This window comes from Vombatus ursinus, unplaced genomic scaffold, assembly GCF_900497805.2.
Source record: "Vombatus ursinus unplaced genomic scaffold, bare-nosed wombat genome assembly UNPS02014781.1, whole genome shotgun sequence".
Lineage (NCBI taxonomy): Eukaryota > Metazoa > Chordata > Mammalia > Diprotodontia > Vombatidae > Vombatus > Vombatus ursinus.
Genome location: NW_020954559.1, coordinates 14767170 through 14784063, shown reverse-complemented (window position 1 = coordinate 14784063; position 16894 = coordinate 14767170). Strand labels below are relative to the sequence as shown.

The 16894-nt window shown below is 35.9% G+C and overlaps 1 protein-coding gene across 4 annotated transcripts in view; it reads right to left on the bottom strand.

Moving 5' to 3' along the window:
* Window positions 1–16894, bottom strand: part of LOC114046348 (transcription factor Dp-1) — a 129995-nt gene that overhangs the window by 19732 nt on the left and 93369 nt on the right. For 3 of the 4 annotated variants that reach the window (XM_027866652.1, XM_027866653.1, XM_027866654.1), the window contains exons 4-8: window positions 16003–16109; window positions 8235–8356; window positions 6825–6990; window positions 6323–6469; window positions 4570–4638 (exon numbers count right to left, since the gene is read on the bottom strand). In XM_027866652.1, coding sequence (XP_027722453.1) covers window positions 4570–4638; window positions 6323–6469; window positions 6825–6990; window positions 8235–8356; window positions 16003–16109 — 611 coding nt within the window. The remainder of the gene's footprint in view (window positions 1–4569; window positions 4639–6322; window positions 6470–6824; window positions 6991–8234; window positions 8357–16002; window positions 16110–16894) is intronic. The other variant, XM_027866655.1, reaches the window with a different exon arrangement.

Genomic DNA, 16894 nt, shown 5'->3' with positions numbered 1-16894 from the left:
AAACAATATTTAACATTCGTTTTTAAAACTATGAGTTCCAAATTCTCTCCCTTCCTCCCTCCCCATCCACCTTCATTGAGAAGGCAAGCATTTCTATATAGGTTATACATATGTAGTCATGTAAAACATTTCCATAATAGTCATGTTGTGAAAGACTAACTATATTTCCCTCCATCCTATCCCACCCCCCCATTTATTCTCTTCTCTCCTTTGACCCTGTCCCTCCTCAAAAGGGTTTGCTTCTGATTACTTCCTCCCTGATTCTACCTACCCCTTTCTCCTCCTAGTACATTCCTCTCTCATCCTTTAATTTTATTTTTGAGATATCATCCCTTCATATTCAACTCACCCTGTGCCTTCTGTCTATATATATTTCCTCCAGTTACCCATGAGAAAGGTCTCATGAGTTATAAATATCATCTTTACTTATAAAAATGTAAATAGTTCAACTTTAATAAGTCCTTTATGATTTCTCTTTCTTGTTTCCTTTTCATGCTTCTCTTGAGTCTTTTATTTGAAAGTCAATATTTCTGTTTAGCTCTAGTTTCTCAAGAATGGATTAAATTCCTCTATGTCATTGAATGTCAATTTCCCCCCTCATTGATTACACTCATTTTTGCTGGGTAGGGATTCTTGGTTTTAATCCTAGCTCCTTTGACCTCCAGAATATCATATTCCAAGCCCTCCAATCCCTTAATGTAGCAGTTGCTAAATCTTGTGTTATTCCAATTGTGTTTCCACAACACTTGAATTGTTTCTTTCTAGCTACTTATAGTCTTTTCTCCATGACCTAGGAACTTTGGAATTTGGCTATAATATTCCTGGCAGTTTTCCTTTTGGGATCTCCTTCAAGGCGGTGATCATTGATTCTTTGCATTTCTATTTTACCCTCTGGTTCTAGAATATCAGTGCAGTTTTTCTTGATAATTTCTTGAAAGAGATGATGTCTAGGTTCTTTTTTTGATCATGGCTTTCAGGTAGTCCAATAATTTTTAAATTATCTCTCTTGGATCTATTTTCCAGGTCAGTTATTTTTCCAATGAAATATTTCACATTGTCTTCTATTTTTTCATCCTTTTGGTTTTGTTTTATAATTTCTTGATTTCTCATAGAGTCATTGGCTTCCATTTGCTCCATTCTAATTTTTAAGGAATTATTTTCTTCAGTGAGCTTTTGGACCTCCTTTTCCATTTGGCCAATTCTGCTTTTCAAGGCATTCTTCTCCTCATTGGCTTTTTGGCCGTCTTTTGCCATTTGGATTAGTCTATTTTTTAAGGTGTTATTTTCCTCAGTATTTTTTGGGTCTCCTTTAGCAAGTTGTTGACTCGTTTTTCATGATTTTCTTGCATCACGCACATTTCTCTGCCCAATTTTTCCTCTACTTCTCTTACTTGATTTTCAAAATCCTTTTTGAGCTCTTCCATGGCTTGAGACTAATTCGTATTTTTCTTGGAGGTTTTGGATGTAGGAGCTTTGACTTTGTTGCCTTCTTCTGGTTGTATGTTTTGATCTTTCCTGTCACCAAAATAAGATTCTGTAGTCTGAGTTTTTTTCTGCTATTTGCTCATGTTCCCAGACAATTACTTGACTTTTTAACTCTTTATTAAGACAGGGCTCTGCTTCCAGTGTGGAGGATGTACTGTCCCAAGCTTCAAGGGTTTTGTGCAGCTGTTTTCAGAGATACTTCTAGGGAACTATAAGTTTTCAGTTCTTCTAAGGTGGTATGATCTAAGGAAAGGTGTTTACTCCCCTCCTGGCCTGTGCTCTGGTCAGTGAGTAACCACAAGCACTCTTTTCTGCCCTAGAACTGGAGGAGGGTTCCCTCTCCACTGCTGCCATAAGTTGTGCTATGCCAGTGCTCTTCCTTGTCCCAAGATTGCCAGATCCCAAGTATCAGCAAAGCAATAGAATCCTCCCTCAGTGCTAGCAAAGAGATCCCTGTAATATCCTTCTGATCAGTTGTTCACTCCCCTTACTATCTGTGGGCTGAGAGCTCTGAAAGCAGCTGCTGCTACCCGGGGCCAGGGTTGGACCATATTCCTCTTTCACTGAGGTCTGACAGATCTTTCCCACTGACCTTCTAAGTTGTCTTTGGCGTTTGTGGGTTGAGAAGTCTGGAAACCGCCACAGCTGCCAGTGATTCAGTCCCCTGAGGCCTGGTCTGTGCTGGCACAGCTCACACTGGACTGCATGCCTCTCCCAGCCCAGGGCAATAGACCTTTCCCGTCAACCATCCAGGTTGTCTTCGGCTGGAAATTTGTTTCATTCTGTCTCTTTGTGGGTTCTGCTGCTCTTGAATGTGTTTAGAGCCATTTTTTACAGGTACTTAGAGGGGTGTGAGGGAGAGCTCAAGCAAGTTTTTGCTTTTACTTCACCATCTTGGCTCTGCCCAGTTGCACCTCTCTTTATGGCACTTGTCATATATGGATTCATATTACAGTTATTTCCATACTTATTTAATCTTCCCAACTACATAATAAACTTTTAAATGTCAGGAAATGTGTTTTGTTCATTTTTATTTCCTTACATCATACATAATAGGTGCCTCAATATTCAAAATTCCAAATGTAGATGAATTGAAGGGTCTCCTCTTATAAACAATACATTAAGCACTGAAATAATCAGTGTTTGACACATCAATTAACATTATGAATAAAAGTATCTTGCAGTTATACAGTGCTTTACAGTTCCTTAAGGGCTTTTTTTTTCTACAACAAGCCTGTGAGGTAAGTCAAGTCAAGTGAATGAGCATTTATTATGTACTTATAATGTCCCATGCATCATTTTAAGTGCTGGGGAAACAAAGAAAAGCAAAAAAGACAGCCCCTCCCCCCAACCAGCTTACATTTTAATGGGGGAAATGATATGAAATCAACAAGGAAGATACAAGAAGTACTCAAGGGGGAAGGAATTAGAAGCCAAAAGGCCTCCTCTAACAGATAGGACTTGAGCCAAGTCTTGAGAGAAGCCAGGGAAATGAAGTGGTGGAAGTGAGAGGGCAGAGTAAACCAAAGCACAGGGGAACAGTTAGTGCAAAGACCCAGAGACAGGAAACAGTGTCGGCTTTGAGATACTTCAGGCAGACCAGTGTCACTGGATTGCTGAGTGTGCGGAGGACAGGAACATGTTCAAGAGAGGAAAGGTAGGAAAAGGTCAGGTTCTGAAGAGCTTTGAATGCCACATGAAGGAGTTTATATATGATCCTAGAAATAACAGGGAACTACTGGAGCTCAGTGAGCAGTGGGTGATAAAGCCAGATCTATACTCTGGAAAAATAAGCGTGGACTATAGTGGAGAGAGATCTAAGGACAAGGAGACCAACTAGATGGCTATTATGATAGTCCCAGTGAGAAGAGATGAGGACCTGAACTAGGGTGGCAGCTGTGTGTGTACGGAACGAAGGGGAAGCCTTTGAGAGAGATTCTAAGGAGGGACAGAGTTTGGCAATATAATGGATATACTAAGTGAGGAGCAGAGAGAGGATGACGCCATGGTTGCCAGCCTGTGTGACTAGGAGGGCAGCTGTACTCTTGACAGTAGGGAAGTTTGAAAGAGGACAGGGTGAGGACAGAAAGATAACGGGTTCTGCTTTGGATATGGTGAGTCCAAGCTGCCTACAGGACACCTAGTGCCACATGTCCAAAAGGCAGTTTGTGATGGAGAACTGGAAGTCAAGAGACTAAGGCTAGTTAACATAGGTTTAGGAATCATCTGCACAGAGATAATAAAGGAACCTACAGGAGCATATGAGATTATCAATTGAGATAGATTATCAATTGAAGGCTCAGAGACAGAGTTTTGAGGTCACCCATGGTGAGTGGGTGTGACACAGATGAAGAACCAGCAAAGTAGACTGAAAAAGAACCATCAGACAGACAGGAGGAGAACCAGGAAAGATGTCATGAAAACCAAGGGAGGGGAGAGCATCCAGAGGAAGTGACTGATAATGTCAAATGCCTCAGAGAGGTCAAGAAGGATAAGGATTGAGAAAAGGCCAGGAGATTTGGAAATCAAGAGATCACTGGCAACTTTGGAGAGTGAAGTTTCAGTCAGATGATGGTGTCGGAAAGAAAAATGTAGAGGGTTTACAACTGAATTCGAGTTGAGGGAAATGGAAGGATCTACAATGACATTTCCACATCTTTCGCAAGGAGTTTAGCCATGAAGGGTAGGATAGCTCTAGGATGATGACTAGCAGAAACAGTAAGATCAAGTGAGAGTATCATTTTTTAAGGATGGAGCAGACATAGCAAGGAAGGAGCTTGAAGGCAAGAGAGTGGGAATGACAGTGGCAGCAATCTACTTGAGATAGCATTATTATCCTTTTTCTACAAAACTAAAAAAGGAGGCTCAGGAGTTAAGCGGTCTGCCCCCGGTCACACAGAAAGTAATTGGAACTAAGCACAAACCACGTCTCCCCCTCTTTAGTACTACATCACACTGCCTCTCTGACTATACAAAATTTAATTATTTATTACTTAAAGCTACAGTGTATTTTGTTATTCTGAAAGATTAAATGAATAAAGGGAACAGGAATTGTTGCCCACACACAGAGAAGAATTTCATTACCTGTAGAATAAGTTCTTGAAGTTGAGACTGCTTTTGTTTTATTCTTTCAAGTCTTCTCTGCCTCTCTACCTTTAGAAATAAGACACACACAAAAATTATCTCAAAGAATCATCCCAAGAAGTTATAGATGGAACCAATTTCGGGATTCCAAAGCAATTTAACATAACAATTTTTTAAAATAAACCAACACCAATTCTACCGTTGAAAAAATAAAATTCTTGACTGCAGGCACTTTCTGATGTACGTTTCTATGATCTTTCATTCAGCCTCTAAATATACCTGTCAAATTTTTTTGGAGTTGAATTTCAATTTCCCTTTAATACTGTCCACATTCACATAACTTATGATTATAATTTGTTTTAATGATGTATAAGGATATTTAATTTTTAATTTGTTTTAAGATGTCATATATTATAGGAGCATAGATTTAGAACTGGAGGAACCTTAGATCCCATCTAGTCCAGCTCTTTCATTTTAGAGATGAGCAAACTTAGGCTCAGAGAATTTATTTCCTAGGGTCACAAAGCAACTAAGTGTCAGACTTTAGTCTATGGGTATTCCTATATTCATTAAATAAAAAGAACTCTCAAATTAAGAGATGCTATTTCTGTAGATGTGTACAATGGAGAGGGAAAATAGGAAAAGATTCACTTTCTTGTTACGTTGAAGTAATAAATTCCTGGTAAAGTTAACAATTATTTCTAAAATAGCAGGCAAACTATCCTCATTAAAATTCAGATAAACTTGATGTCATTAGGTCTACCCTGCCCACAGCCATAGTATTACTACTTTAGATTTGGATTCATACAGTTGAGTTGGCTCTCAAAGCCTCACAGCTATGTAAACAATGAAGGGAAACTCTCTTTAAAAGGGTTAAAGATGAGAAAGCATGTCTCTCTGTCCTTCACCACCATTATTTAATGCCTTAATGCAGAAGCAGTAATTTTAATATTGTACCTGATTCTATTACCCTTAACAAATGTAGGCCCATTTAGGAAAACAGCCAACACTGCAAACTCTCCAGTTATTTTCCCAAGAACAAAGCTGAAGCCTTGGCATACTCACTATAAAGGATAACCAATATCTACTGGAAGCTAGAGAGGACACTGGTTCTAGTTAAGTACAATAATTACTCACAGAAACCGAAAACTATCTGGGGGTGGGGCAAGGAGGAAGATTTTCTCTCCTCCAGAATTGTAGAGAACAGAGGAGAGTGAAGAACCAGGCAGGCAGCTTCAAAGGCTGAGTCATATAGACTCTAATTAGCGAGGATTATATTAGAGCACAAGCACCATTATGCTCCTTCAAAAATGGTTTTTGCTCCAAATAATTCAGAAATTATTTGCATTTTCAATTAAACATCACAATTACTGATGGCTCAGTTACTGAGCTCTTTAATTATATAATCTATACACATGTGTTATCATTAGGCATGGAAGGATAGACAGCTGAATTGATAAGTGGATGGGGAAGGTAGGTAAAAAAGGAAACAAGGATATCCCTCCATCAGCCTAGTCACAGAACAAAAAATTCTACAAAACAACATCCCGGTAGGAATGCTGTCTGTGTAATGTGTTTCACACAGCAGGCTGAGCTAACTGATAAGAAGTGACTAATAAGTGTTTTAGATAACATCAATGAAAATATAAAAATACCTATCAGATTTTTATCCTTTCAACTATTATGTATAAGTAAGCTTAAATCCAATTAAAATTAGTAAGTAAGGGGAAAAGTAGTTTTTCCTCATTCATACCTCTAAATTCTGACATTCTTGAGCTGAGTTGGTTGGTAGACCAATCCATTTTATTTCCTTCTTCTCCTTTGAGATAATATTCATGGCCATTAAGACATTTAAGGCATCATAGACTCTTCGTCTTATATTCTTCTGGTCATAAGCCTGCTAAAGACATTATACATTAGAGAAAGAAAACAGAAAGCTTCATACAATTGGTGTTTAAAGACGTAAGGCAGAAGACAAGCAAATTCAAAAGAAGGTGAGAAAGACTTTGTTTTATACAGTGGACTGCTAAAAATAGTTCATTATACCCCTCCCCCTGCCCATAGGTAAGAAAAAAACCAAATTCCCAAAAGAGTAAGCCTGATAGTGTCAATACATTAACTTAATGTTATTGATCTCTCCCAAAGCCTTGATTATAATTAGCTTGACAACCCTTGAAAGAAAACACTCTTCAAAAGTCCCAAAGGGAAGCTTTCAGGATCCTTAGAAAATACGAACCCATCTACATCATACTTACTGATTCATTTGGTAAAATGTGGTTATCAGCAGCACTGAATTCTGCGACCAATTCATCTGCCACTTCATTATATGAAGTGGTTCCTTTCCTCTGTACCTTCTCACAAACCTTCATTGAAAAATGTCTTAATCCCTTGCCATTCTTTTCTCCTTTTCTATTGCGCTTCCTTAAAAATACAAAGTAAAATAATATTACCTAAATCAACCTTCAACTAAAATCTATCCTTATCTAAAAAATGAAATCACTACATTTACAAGACACAAGTGCAACCAAAGCAAGAGAATCATATCAGAAGGCTGCAACTTGAATCATACTTCATTATCTCAAGGCAGAAAACTATTTGATCTGCCAGGGGAATTTGAGAATTTTTTTTTTTAAAAGGCAGAAAATTCCAAGAAGCCCAATCTCACATTCATACCTTTATATTGTTAAAATACTGTGAGAAATCTTGAACGGTAAAAGCTGTATACCACATAGTAAGCTTTTTGAAGGCATTATTCAATATAAAAGTTCTACGTTTTTGAACAAAATTTCTAGAAAGAACACATAAACTCAAATAAGGAGCATAACAACCATAAATGTCATCAATAGAGTGATGTCTTTCTACAAGGTAAGATGCACAATTAGGATCTACCTTGTAAAAATAAATAAATAAGATTCACAACCATTAAAGAAAATTTCTAGTGTTTTATGTCAAATTAGGAAAAGAGGTTTTGGATTTTTTTAAGTAGGCATAGCAATAAAATATAATCACTTGGGTTTCCATCTCCAAATAAGCCTGAACCGCAGGGATGCACACGTTTTTGTAGGGAAGACATATGAAACTGTGATCATAAGACAATTCTACTTAAAAATCTATTTAAGCGACCTTTTGCTTAAAGTGGAAAAGCTATTTCAGGAAGAGTATAGCTAAAGTTAAAAATAGAAGTGTGTTATATAACAGGATATCTTTATCCCCTTCTAAAAGGTTTACAGTCATTGAATTGATACTGAACTTCCTCAGGTGTCATTTTCTAGTATAGACAATGAAGAGTTTCAAAGTTACCCCAGTTTCACTGAAGACATCTCAATTCCTCAACTTGAACCAAAATTTTTTGGTGTAACTACAACATTCATGAAGCTGGAGCCATTGGACTGCTTTCCCTATAATCTGATTTCTCAGATGCTAAAGTAAAAGTGTGTTCTTGATTATATATCTATTCTGGGAATGGTTTGAAATTTTTTCACATGGCCTAATTTTTCCAATATCTTAAAGTAATAAGATCTCTGAAAAATAAATCTAAACTGAAGCCCTAATATATTTGGTTTGGTTGCAAGACTACATAGCTCATTTAGCCAAGACAGAAATTTATGATTAAAATCCTAAGAAATTCTTTAAACTTCGAATAATTTGAGAGGAATATTGCTCACCCCGCCGACCAAGGTGAGGAGTCTGAAGCCTGGTTCTGTGATACAAAATGTGTGTTAGGCGTATGTGGACTTCCTACAAGGATTGTATTTGGCGCGGCAGATCTCTGAGGTGTGCCAATTACCTACAGTTAAAAGAGACAATTCAAAATAGAATTAGAAATCTCCCATGTTATGAAGATGTCATTTTTTTAAATTTACTAATCATCTAGAGCTACTTAATTTAATCAACTAAGGAACTGCCTAGAACAATCAAGCACTCACGGCTGACTCTTAAGCAATAATACAAACCCATCTAAAAAACAACTTTTTATTTTTCCTTCTTTTGTCTTAACTCCTTCACCACTTTAAACAAAAACCATCAATAAGCCAAAAGTCTAAACAAACCAAAACCAAAATAACACACAAGTCACAGGTGAATAAAATAATAAATTAAAAGTTTGGTTTTTTTTTAAGGGGGACAGTCAATTGCTGGGGGGAGAATTAGTAAATTAGTGCCTACAATACACTGACTTAATTACAGTATGTGTGGAGGTGGGATGAGGTAGGAGAAGTGATTAGAATACTTCAATAGATTTAACAATATTAAAAAAAAAACCAGGTAAACTGAAAATTCTCTCAGAAATAAAGTACAAAAAGACAACTATGCATGGATATGTGCATGGACATGATGGATCAACCTCCATCAATTAGGTAACGTCTATTAATCATGAATAAACTGATAGCTTAGGACCCCCATGGTCATGTATTATCAACTTCAGAGTTTCTTGTAGTGTCCTTGTAAGGTAGGGAGTGATGCAAACCAGTTCAAAATAGTTTTATATACACTGATTATGTATATGTTACGTTATGTTCAAGGAATTAGTTCTAGGCACTGAGAACAAAGATAAAGAAGGTACATTCCTTGCCTCAAGTAGTTTATAATCTAGACTAGAGGTTAGCATACTCTTGCCAGCTGGTCTTATAAGAATAAAGTAAAGAATGCTTTTTGCATTTTTAAATAAAATTCTATTGTATTTAAAAAATATAAATACCATTCTTCAGTCTAAAGAGTGAGATTTGGCCCAGAAGACCACAACTTAAAGACCCCTGATTTAAAAGACTGGAATAAAGTATGCACACAAATAAATGCAATACAAACCAAGTGATAAAGAGACAGTGTTTGAGCTAGGCCTTAAAGTATTGTTAGGATTTCAGTAAATCTGGAAGAAGCATAAAACTTGTGAAATGAAGCACAGAGAGGCAAGGCTTGAAAGGCAGGCTGAAAGTAAACAAAGGATTTTAGTCAGTACGCTACCAGGAACTATTAAAGATTAAGCTCGAGGTAGGAAGACCAAAGGATTTAATAATAATGATTACAGCTAACACTGATCTAGTACTTTAAGATTTGCAAAGCACTTTACAAATGTTATTTCATTTGATCCTCACAACAACTTTGTGAGGTGGCACTCTAATTGACATTTCACAGATGAGGAAGCAATTAAGTGACTTTGCCAAGGTCCTGCTGCTACTAAGTATCTGAAGCAAGATCCAACCTGAGGTCTTCCTGACCCCAAGTCCAATAATCTACCAACTGTACCTCTTAGTGGTCTTATTACTACAAAGGACCTTTCATCATCTAATTCAATTCCTTCATTTTACAGATGAGGACACCGAAGCCTGGAGGGGTAACTTGATCAAGGTCACAAGGGCACAAAGTGTCAGCCCAGATTCAATGCCAGGCCTTCTAACTTGAAATTCAGTGTTCATTTCACCACTGCACAGTCCTAGTTAGTCACAGCCCATACAAGATAAACTAAACTGGAATTGTAGCAATGGAAATAAAGACAACAGGTAAGATGGGATGGAAGGAACCACTCAAACAAGACTTGTTAAATGATTAGGTAAAGGGCAAGCGACTGAAGAATCAAAGATGACTAAACATTTCAAGTGGGGTGACTAGAAGAAAAATGGTGATGTTGTTAGAAATAGGTATTTAGAAGGAATCCGTTTTTGGAGGGAAATGACATTCAATTTTAGGCATGCAGAATTTAAGGTACTATAGTGATATAGGTTGAAATATCCTACAGGCAATAAGAAATGCAAGCTGGGAACTCAGGGCAAGGCTAACAATAGATCTGAGCACCATCCATCTGTGCAGAGGTCAATAGCTCAAGTCATGAGAGGACAGCAATGGAACTTGGGAGAATGCTAAATTGAGAGACAGGAAAAGAAGAGCAGACACTGAGGTTGACAAGGAAATGAGAGAAGGACAATTAACCAGGCTGACAAAAGATTAAATTATACTATTATCTAAAATACATAATCACATTGTCAGGTTCAAATATGCACTCCATTTTCATATATTGAGACCCCCAATGAAGTCAGCAAACAAAAACCAATGGCTTAAAAGTATCGACTGAGGTCAAAATTTCCTCATACACACACACTCTCTCTCTCTCTCTCTCTCTCTCTCTCTCTCCCCATAATCTTCCCACTGTGCCCTTAAACATAATGCCAAATAAATTACTATTCAATGAACAAGTAACTTTACGTCCTTTGATAACTCCGAAGTTACACATCAATTAGTGCCTCAATATTAAGATGTAACAAAAAGCACATCCCATAACATGTACAGTTAAAATTTTACCCTTTACTGTATTACATGTTCCTTCCAACTTTACTGCATTATTCTCAAATATTTCTGAATAAACGCTCAAATTCTATCCACAGCTAAGTTTAATCATACAGCTATAAACTGTAGTCAATGTATTGAAAAACTTGAGCAAAACGTATTAAAGTTATTGAAGGTCTAAAAAAAAAAAAACAAACCCAAGAAAGAATATATTATTGAAAAGATTCACCATAGATAATATCTTGGGTTATTTTAAGCTTGCTATCCCCTTTTGTTCCCCTTCTTAACTGGATAAATGCATTACCTAATATGACACCATTAATAGCTGACAGAGGAGCTTTTTTTATTATCTTCCTTAAGTCCAGGTGACCTCATTCAATGTTAATGGTTCACATATCAAGTTATGGTCCATGAAAGGAGAAAAAGTTGCTTTCCTTTAAAGAGTATTTAAAATTTTCAATAATATATGTTTATGGAGTTATCCCTGAGCTGTTAAAGTCTAATTTTATGCTAAAGTCACATTATTTTTTCATTTCATTTCATTACCAAAATGACCAAACACTTTCATAAGGAAGTAATCTAAAGACCCTCCCTCCTAATGACACCCTTGCAGTTCTTGTTAGTTATTCAGCACACACACAGGCAACATTCATTTCATCTAAACACTAAACTTTAAATATAAATTTTGTAACCTGAATCAAAGTATCTTTTTTGGGCTTAGAAAACAACTATCTCTCATAAACAGTGTATCAATACATTTTGAATTCAGGGGCAAGGGGGTCTTGTTTTCATTAGCCTTCTTAGTTTAACACTAATTCATAATGTTCCATTTGAAATTCTGGATATTAACTTAATATACCTTTTGAATTATACTGCAATATAGAATGGAAATATGCATATTTACAAGTAAAAATTAATATTTATTTCTAGGCAGACATTTTTGGGAAAATATAGCTTGACTATTACAAAAGCTCAACTCTACTGAACTGTCCTTACTTTGCATTGTTTTATATAGCATTCCCAGTTTTTTAAAAAGGCCAACAACCCTAAACATATGCATACAGTGTTGAACCTAAACAAAATTAATTCACTGTACGGACATTTTAAGCACCCATGTTGTAAAACAAAAGCTGGAACAAAATACCATCCCTGATCTTATACAATCTTGGTCTCCTCAAAACTTATCATTTGAGATAATAAAACACCAGACCCTAGAAAAACAAACAGTAAACTTTTAGCCTAATAGGATCATCAGGGAATGACTTATTCTAGAATAGGGGTCCATGGATAGATTTAAGACTAGGGGGCAGGGGGAGGTAGGATCATTTTTAAATTATTATTATTTTTAATAATAACAATAATGAAAGTAGCAGTGAACATGCATTTACTAATGCCAGGTACTGTGCTAAGCATTTTACATTTAAAAATATTTTGACAACTAAATTTCAACTTGGTTTCCTTTGTAATTCTATTTATTTTATTTTATGCATTTAAAACATTATTCTAAGAAGAGGACAATAGGCTTCACCAGATTAACAAGGTGATCCAAGGCACCAAAAAATGTTCAGAAGCCTTGTTTTCCAAATACCTAAGGGCTTATCCCTTAAAGCATCAAAACATTTTTATAATAATTTGGCTATTCTAGAAGGTAATCTTCTTAAGATATATTACATACTTCCTGCCTTTAACAAAATCTAACCTTTTCTTGGTTACTCAGTGATTTTTATGAAAGTCAATTATTCTGCTATGTTGGAAGCTTTATACTGATTAGGAGTGATTTTCCTTTGCATCAACCCCAGACTACTATGGAGATCTTCACATATTTGTGGCTACTTTTTATAGGTTTCCTCTATTGTCCATCATTTACCAGGCAGTAATTATTTCTCTCAACCTGGACATAAAAGCACTCCCCCCCCCCTTTTAATTGGCTATTTCTCTGATCTAGTGGAAAGAGCTGGAGGGAGTCAGAATATCTGGGTTCTGGTTTTAGTGTAACCTCTCTTTGGGCTGTGCAGACATTTTGTTTGCTTAACTCCTTCTTGGCTGGGTTCCAGATAGGAGAAGTAGACTTGCAGTATTCTATATATTTGATTAAAACACCCTAATGTAGGTATATGGTGGTTTAAAATTGTATCTTTTATCTTTAATCTTTACATTTTCACTTTTCTTTAGTTACAATAATTATTGGAGTATTTTAGATAATCAGAGTATTTCAAGGAAAATCAAAAGAGGAGAGGGAGAGAGTGAAAGTAATAGGCGAAAAAGTAGAGGGCAAAATGTGAGAGAAAGAGAATAGTTATAATGATGGAATTTATGAAGTTGGAAAATAATACCATCATTTCATTTCAGGGTATGGCTAAGGGCAATATATGAAAAGAAATCATAGCATCCTAAGGTTATATGAAGAGCAAATAATTTAGAGCAAGCTCAAAAATAGTGGCTTCTGAGTACAGTAGGTTTTCTCTGTGCATTCCTGAATCACTAATAACCGAGTGGGGAGGAAGTAACATCTTGTGGAGCCAGTAATGACTGTGGGACTTGAGAAGAAAGCAAAAATTTAAGTAGTTATTTTATGGATTCCCTAATATTATCAGTTCCCAAGAGATCCAATTAAATTCCCATTCAACAAACATTTATTAAGCGCCTACTATGTCCCAGGCACTCTACTAAGTACAGAAAGTATAATAGTTCAAGCTTGTCAATATTGAGCCAAAGAGAACACCACAAGGGTGATCTAATTCATTGTCAAATACTGGCTTCCTATGTAAATCAACACAAGGAATGATTACTCTTAATGGAAATTAAAGACACTAGCTCACTAGCTCCTGTTAAAGATAAGGGTTCACTGGCTCATTTTTGACCAGGAAATCAATAAATCTCTGGGTTTTTAGCATTAAAAGTCTTAGTGAAATTTATTGGGGTTTTTTTTCCTGTTTGTTTTTAAATCCATGAGTTGTAAGAAACTTTAAAATGCTAAACTTAAAATTATCTGACAGGGGGCAGCTAGGTGGCACAGTAAATAGAGCACAGGCCCTGGAGTCAGGAGGACCTGAGTTCAAATACGGTCTCAGACACATAACACTCACTAGCTATGTGACTCTGGGCATGTCACTTAATCCCAACTGTCTCACATACACACACAAAAAAATTATCTGACAGAAAGGATCCTTTCATCAATGAAAATATTTCAACTTATTTATATTGACAAACTTAATAGAACTCCTGAAGGAATGAAAACCTTAATGAAAATAACAAATTAAACTCTGACTCGTTACCTTACAGATAAATCCAAACTGCAATTTAGGCTAATATGAGAAAACTGTAAATAAATGTTCAGTCTATACCTGAAAAAGCACAAAGTCATAAATTTTCAGGATAAAATGGAAATAACAAAATACGTATGTTTTGAAAGCTCTAAGCAGTCTGTGGACATGGTGGGCATAAAACAGATAGCTAGAGATACAAAGAGGAGTTCTATTACACAAGCTGTAAAGTTATTCTAGACAAGGAAGTATGAAAGAAACAATAGTATGGAAACTCTATAATTGGCACCTAATGAAGCTATTGGAATAAGAGTTAGACCAAAAACAGCATGGAAAGAACTATAGATAGAGATTTTTGTTTTTGTTTTTGTTTTTGGTTAGGTAATGGGGTTAAGTGACTTGCCCAGGGTCACACAGTTAGTAAGTGTTATGTGTGTGAGGCCACATTTGAAATCAGGTCCTCCTGACTCCAGGGTCAGTGCTCTATCCACTGCACCACCTAGCTGTCCCTATAGATAGAGATTTTTTTGAAAAAGGATATAGAAATGGAGCAGGTGTATCATGATTTTATTGAAAGCAAAACAGCACAAGGTTACATAAACAAGATGTTTACAAAACAGACTCGAGAAAAAAGTATTGTAGGCCCATTTAATTATGGAATAGACTACTTATAATCTGTTAAAAGTGGTAGAAAAGACAAAAGGACAGAAGCTGAATGTGATAGAAAACAAAAAGAAATCAGTGAAACAAAAGTGTGTAGTTATGTCATTTGGCAAAAACAGCTTATTACTAAGAAAAATAGTAATTAGTAAAATGAGCAGATATTTTCCAAAAGCTATTGCTTTTCCCTTGACAATATTATAATTCCATTTCCTTTATAATCACTTAGCAAAAGGCAAAAATAATCTTCCCCTCTGACACTTTGATCAGAATTATTGCTTTCCAATGTCATCCACAACTTGAAACTACTCACATTCCATCTGACTGCTCAAGCCTGTATCAACTCTTCATTGGACTCTAAAAGACCTGTTTCTTCCTCTATTTCTACATCTCCATACCTTCTATAATTTTCCATAATCCACAGACTGAAAAAAGTTTCCTGCTTCTACTTGAAATTCTCATTTAGTATTTATCACTTGTTCAAAGAATTCTGATCTGATCCAATATTGTGAATATCAATATCATATCAACTTTGATCTACAGTAAGGTTTTCCTCCTAATCTCAAAAAAATTAATTAGTATGTGCTTTGAATGTGCAAAATAAACCATATAATATATTATAAATGCACAACAAATATTCATTAATTCAAAAGCAGGAAATTATCAGAGACCAAAAGATTCCTTTTGGAAACTTAAAAAGGAACTTATAAAAGGTTTGGAAATAGTAGAGTAGATGCTGGAAAAGTTAATAGAGGAAAGTGCAGAACAGTATAAAGACAAGTTGTCCTTTGTAGTCCCCAAACTCTAGGAAAGTCCCTTATCCTCTTTCTGTCTCTGAATCTGCATCCCTCAAGTATAAATAACAATATTTGGCCTAACTCCCTTGTGGAGCCACTGTGGGCATTCAAGCAGACAAGGTGTCAAAGTACTTTAAGAACTATGAAGCAGCACAGAAACAGAAAACATTACCGCTGCTGCTAAGATCTCTTAGAGGGAAAGCCAACAAATAAAAATACCAACTTTTTTTCAAAGAATCGAAGTCTTGACAGTCTAGATTTGAGAGAATCATTAGACTGAATCCTATAAAGATAAAAGGGGTCATGTCTCTCAATGAGATATTGCTGTACACGGCAAATTCACCAGTACGAAGACCAATGCTCACATTGATTTATCTGTAATGAATCTGACATATGTGCCAAAGGAACACTCCACCCTCCACCAAAGAACTCCTTACCACTTGCTGGGTGATGTTAACATTGGACTGTCCAAAAGTTTTGGGCAAGAGCTGCTTCCCAACAGCGCTAACTGTAGAAGGATGAACGGCTACTAATGAAACAACTCCTAGGATACAAACAAACAGACAAAAAAAGTCACAAAGAAGCGTTACCTTTGTCTTAACAATTAAATCTAAAATGAAAACAAAACCTTTTTAGTATCAAGAGATGTGATTATAACATCCTTCTTACTACTGCCTGACTGGCCTTTTTAATGTTTGCTCTGAATCTGTTAAATAATGTTCATTTATGTGCATGATACAACTGGGGACTCTTTTTCAAAAGTTATTTTGGAGCTTAGCTTTCAATAAAAACTGAATAAAATTTTAAATTACAATTTCCAAATGTTAAGTGAAGGAGGTTAGACTAGATCAGGTTCCCCATCCATGGACCAGATGGTCTCAGTAGACTCTTCTCACATGAATTTCTATTATAATGTTATCTTAATACAAGTAATACACAATAAAACAAAATTAAACATTTCAACCCAGGCATTCCTGATTACCTCATTGCAAGAATAGTTCAGAAACATAATGATTTATTTTCCGTTAGATATTTTTTGGGAGAAGAATCAATTTTTTCATATGTCATTCAATTCACAAAAGGCTTATTAATATAATTAACATTAACAAAAAACAAAAACAAAAAGCAAAAAGGGTTAGTTACACAAGGTAAAGAGTAGCATCTTCAGTTTGAAAAAATACAATATATCACTGTTGGCATCTGCTGTGACAAACAGCACCATATTTTCAATAAAATATCTTGTTGCTGGCTTTTAGACTTAGAGTCTATGTTATTTTTAAAAACAGCTTAAGCATCCTTACCCAAGTACATGCCAATTACAACCAATAT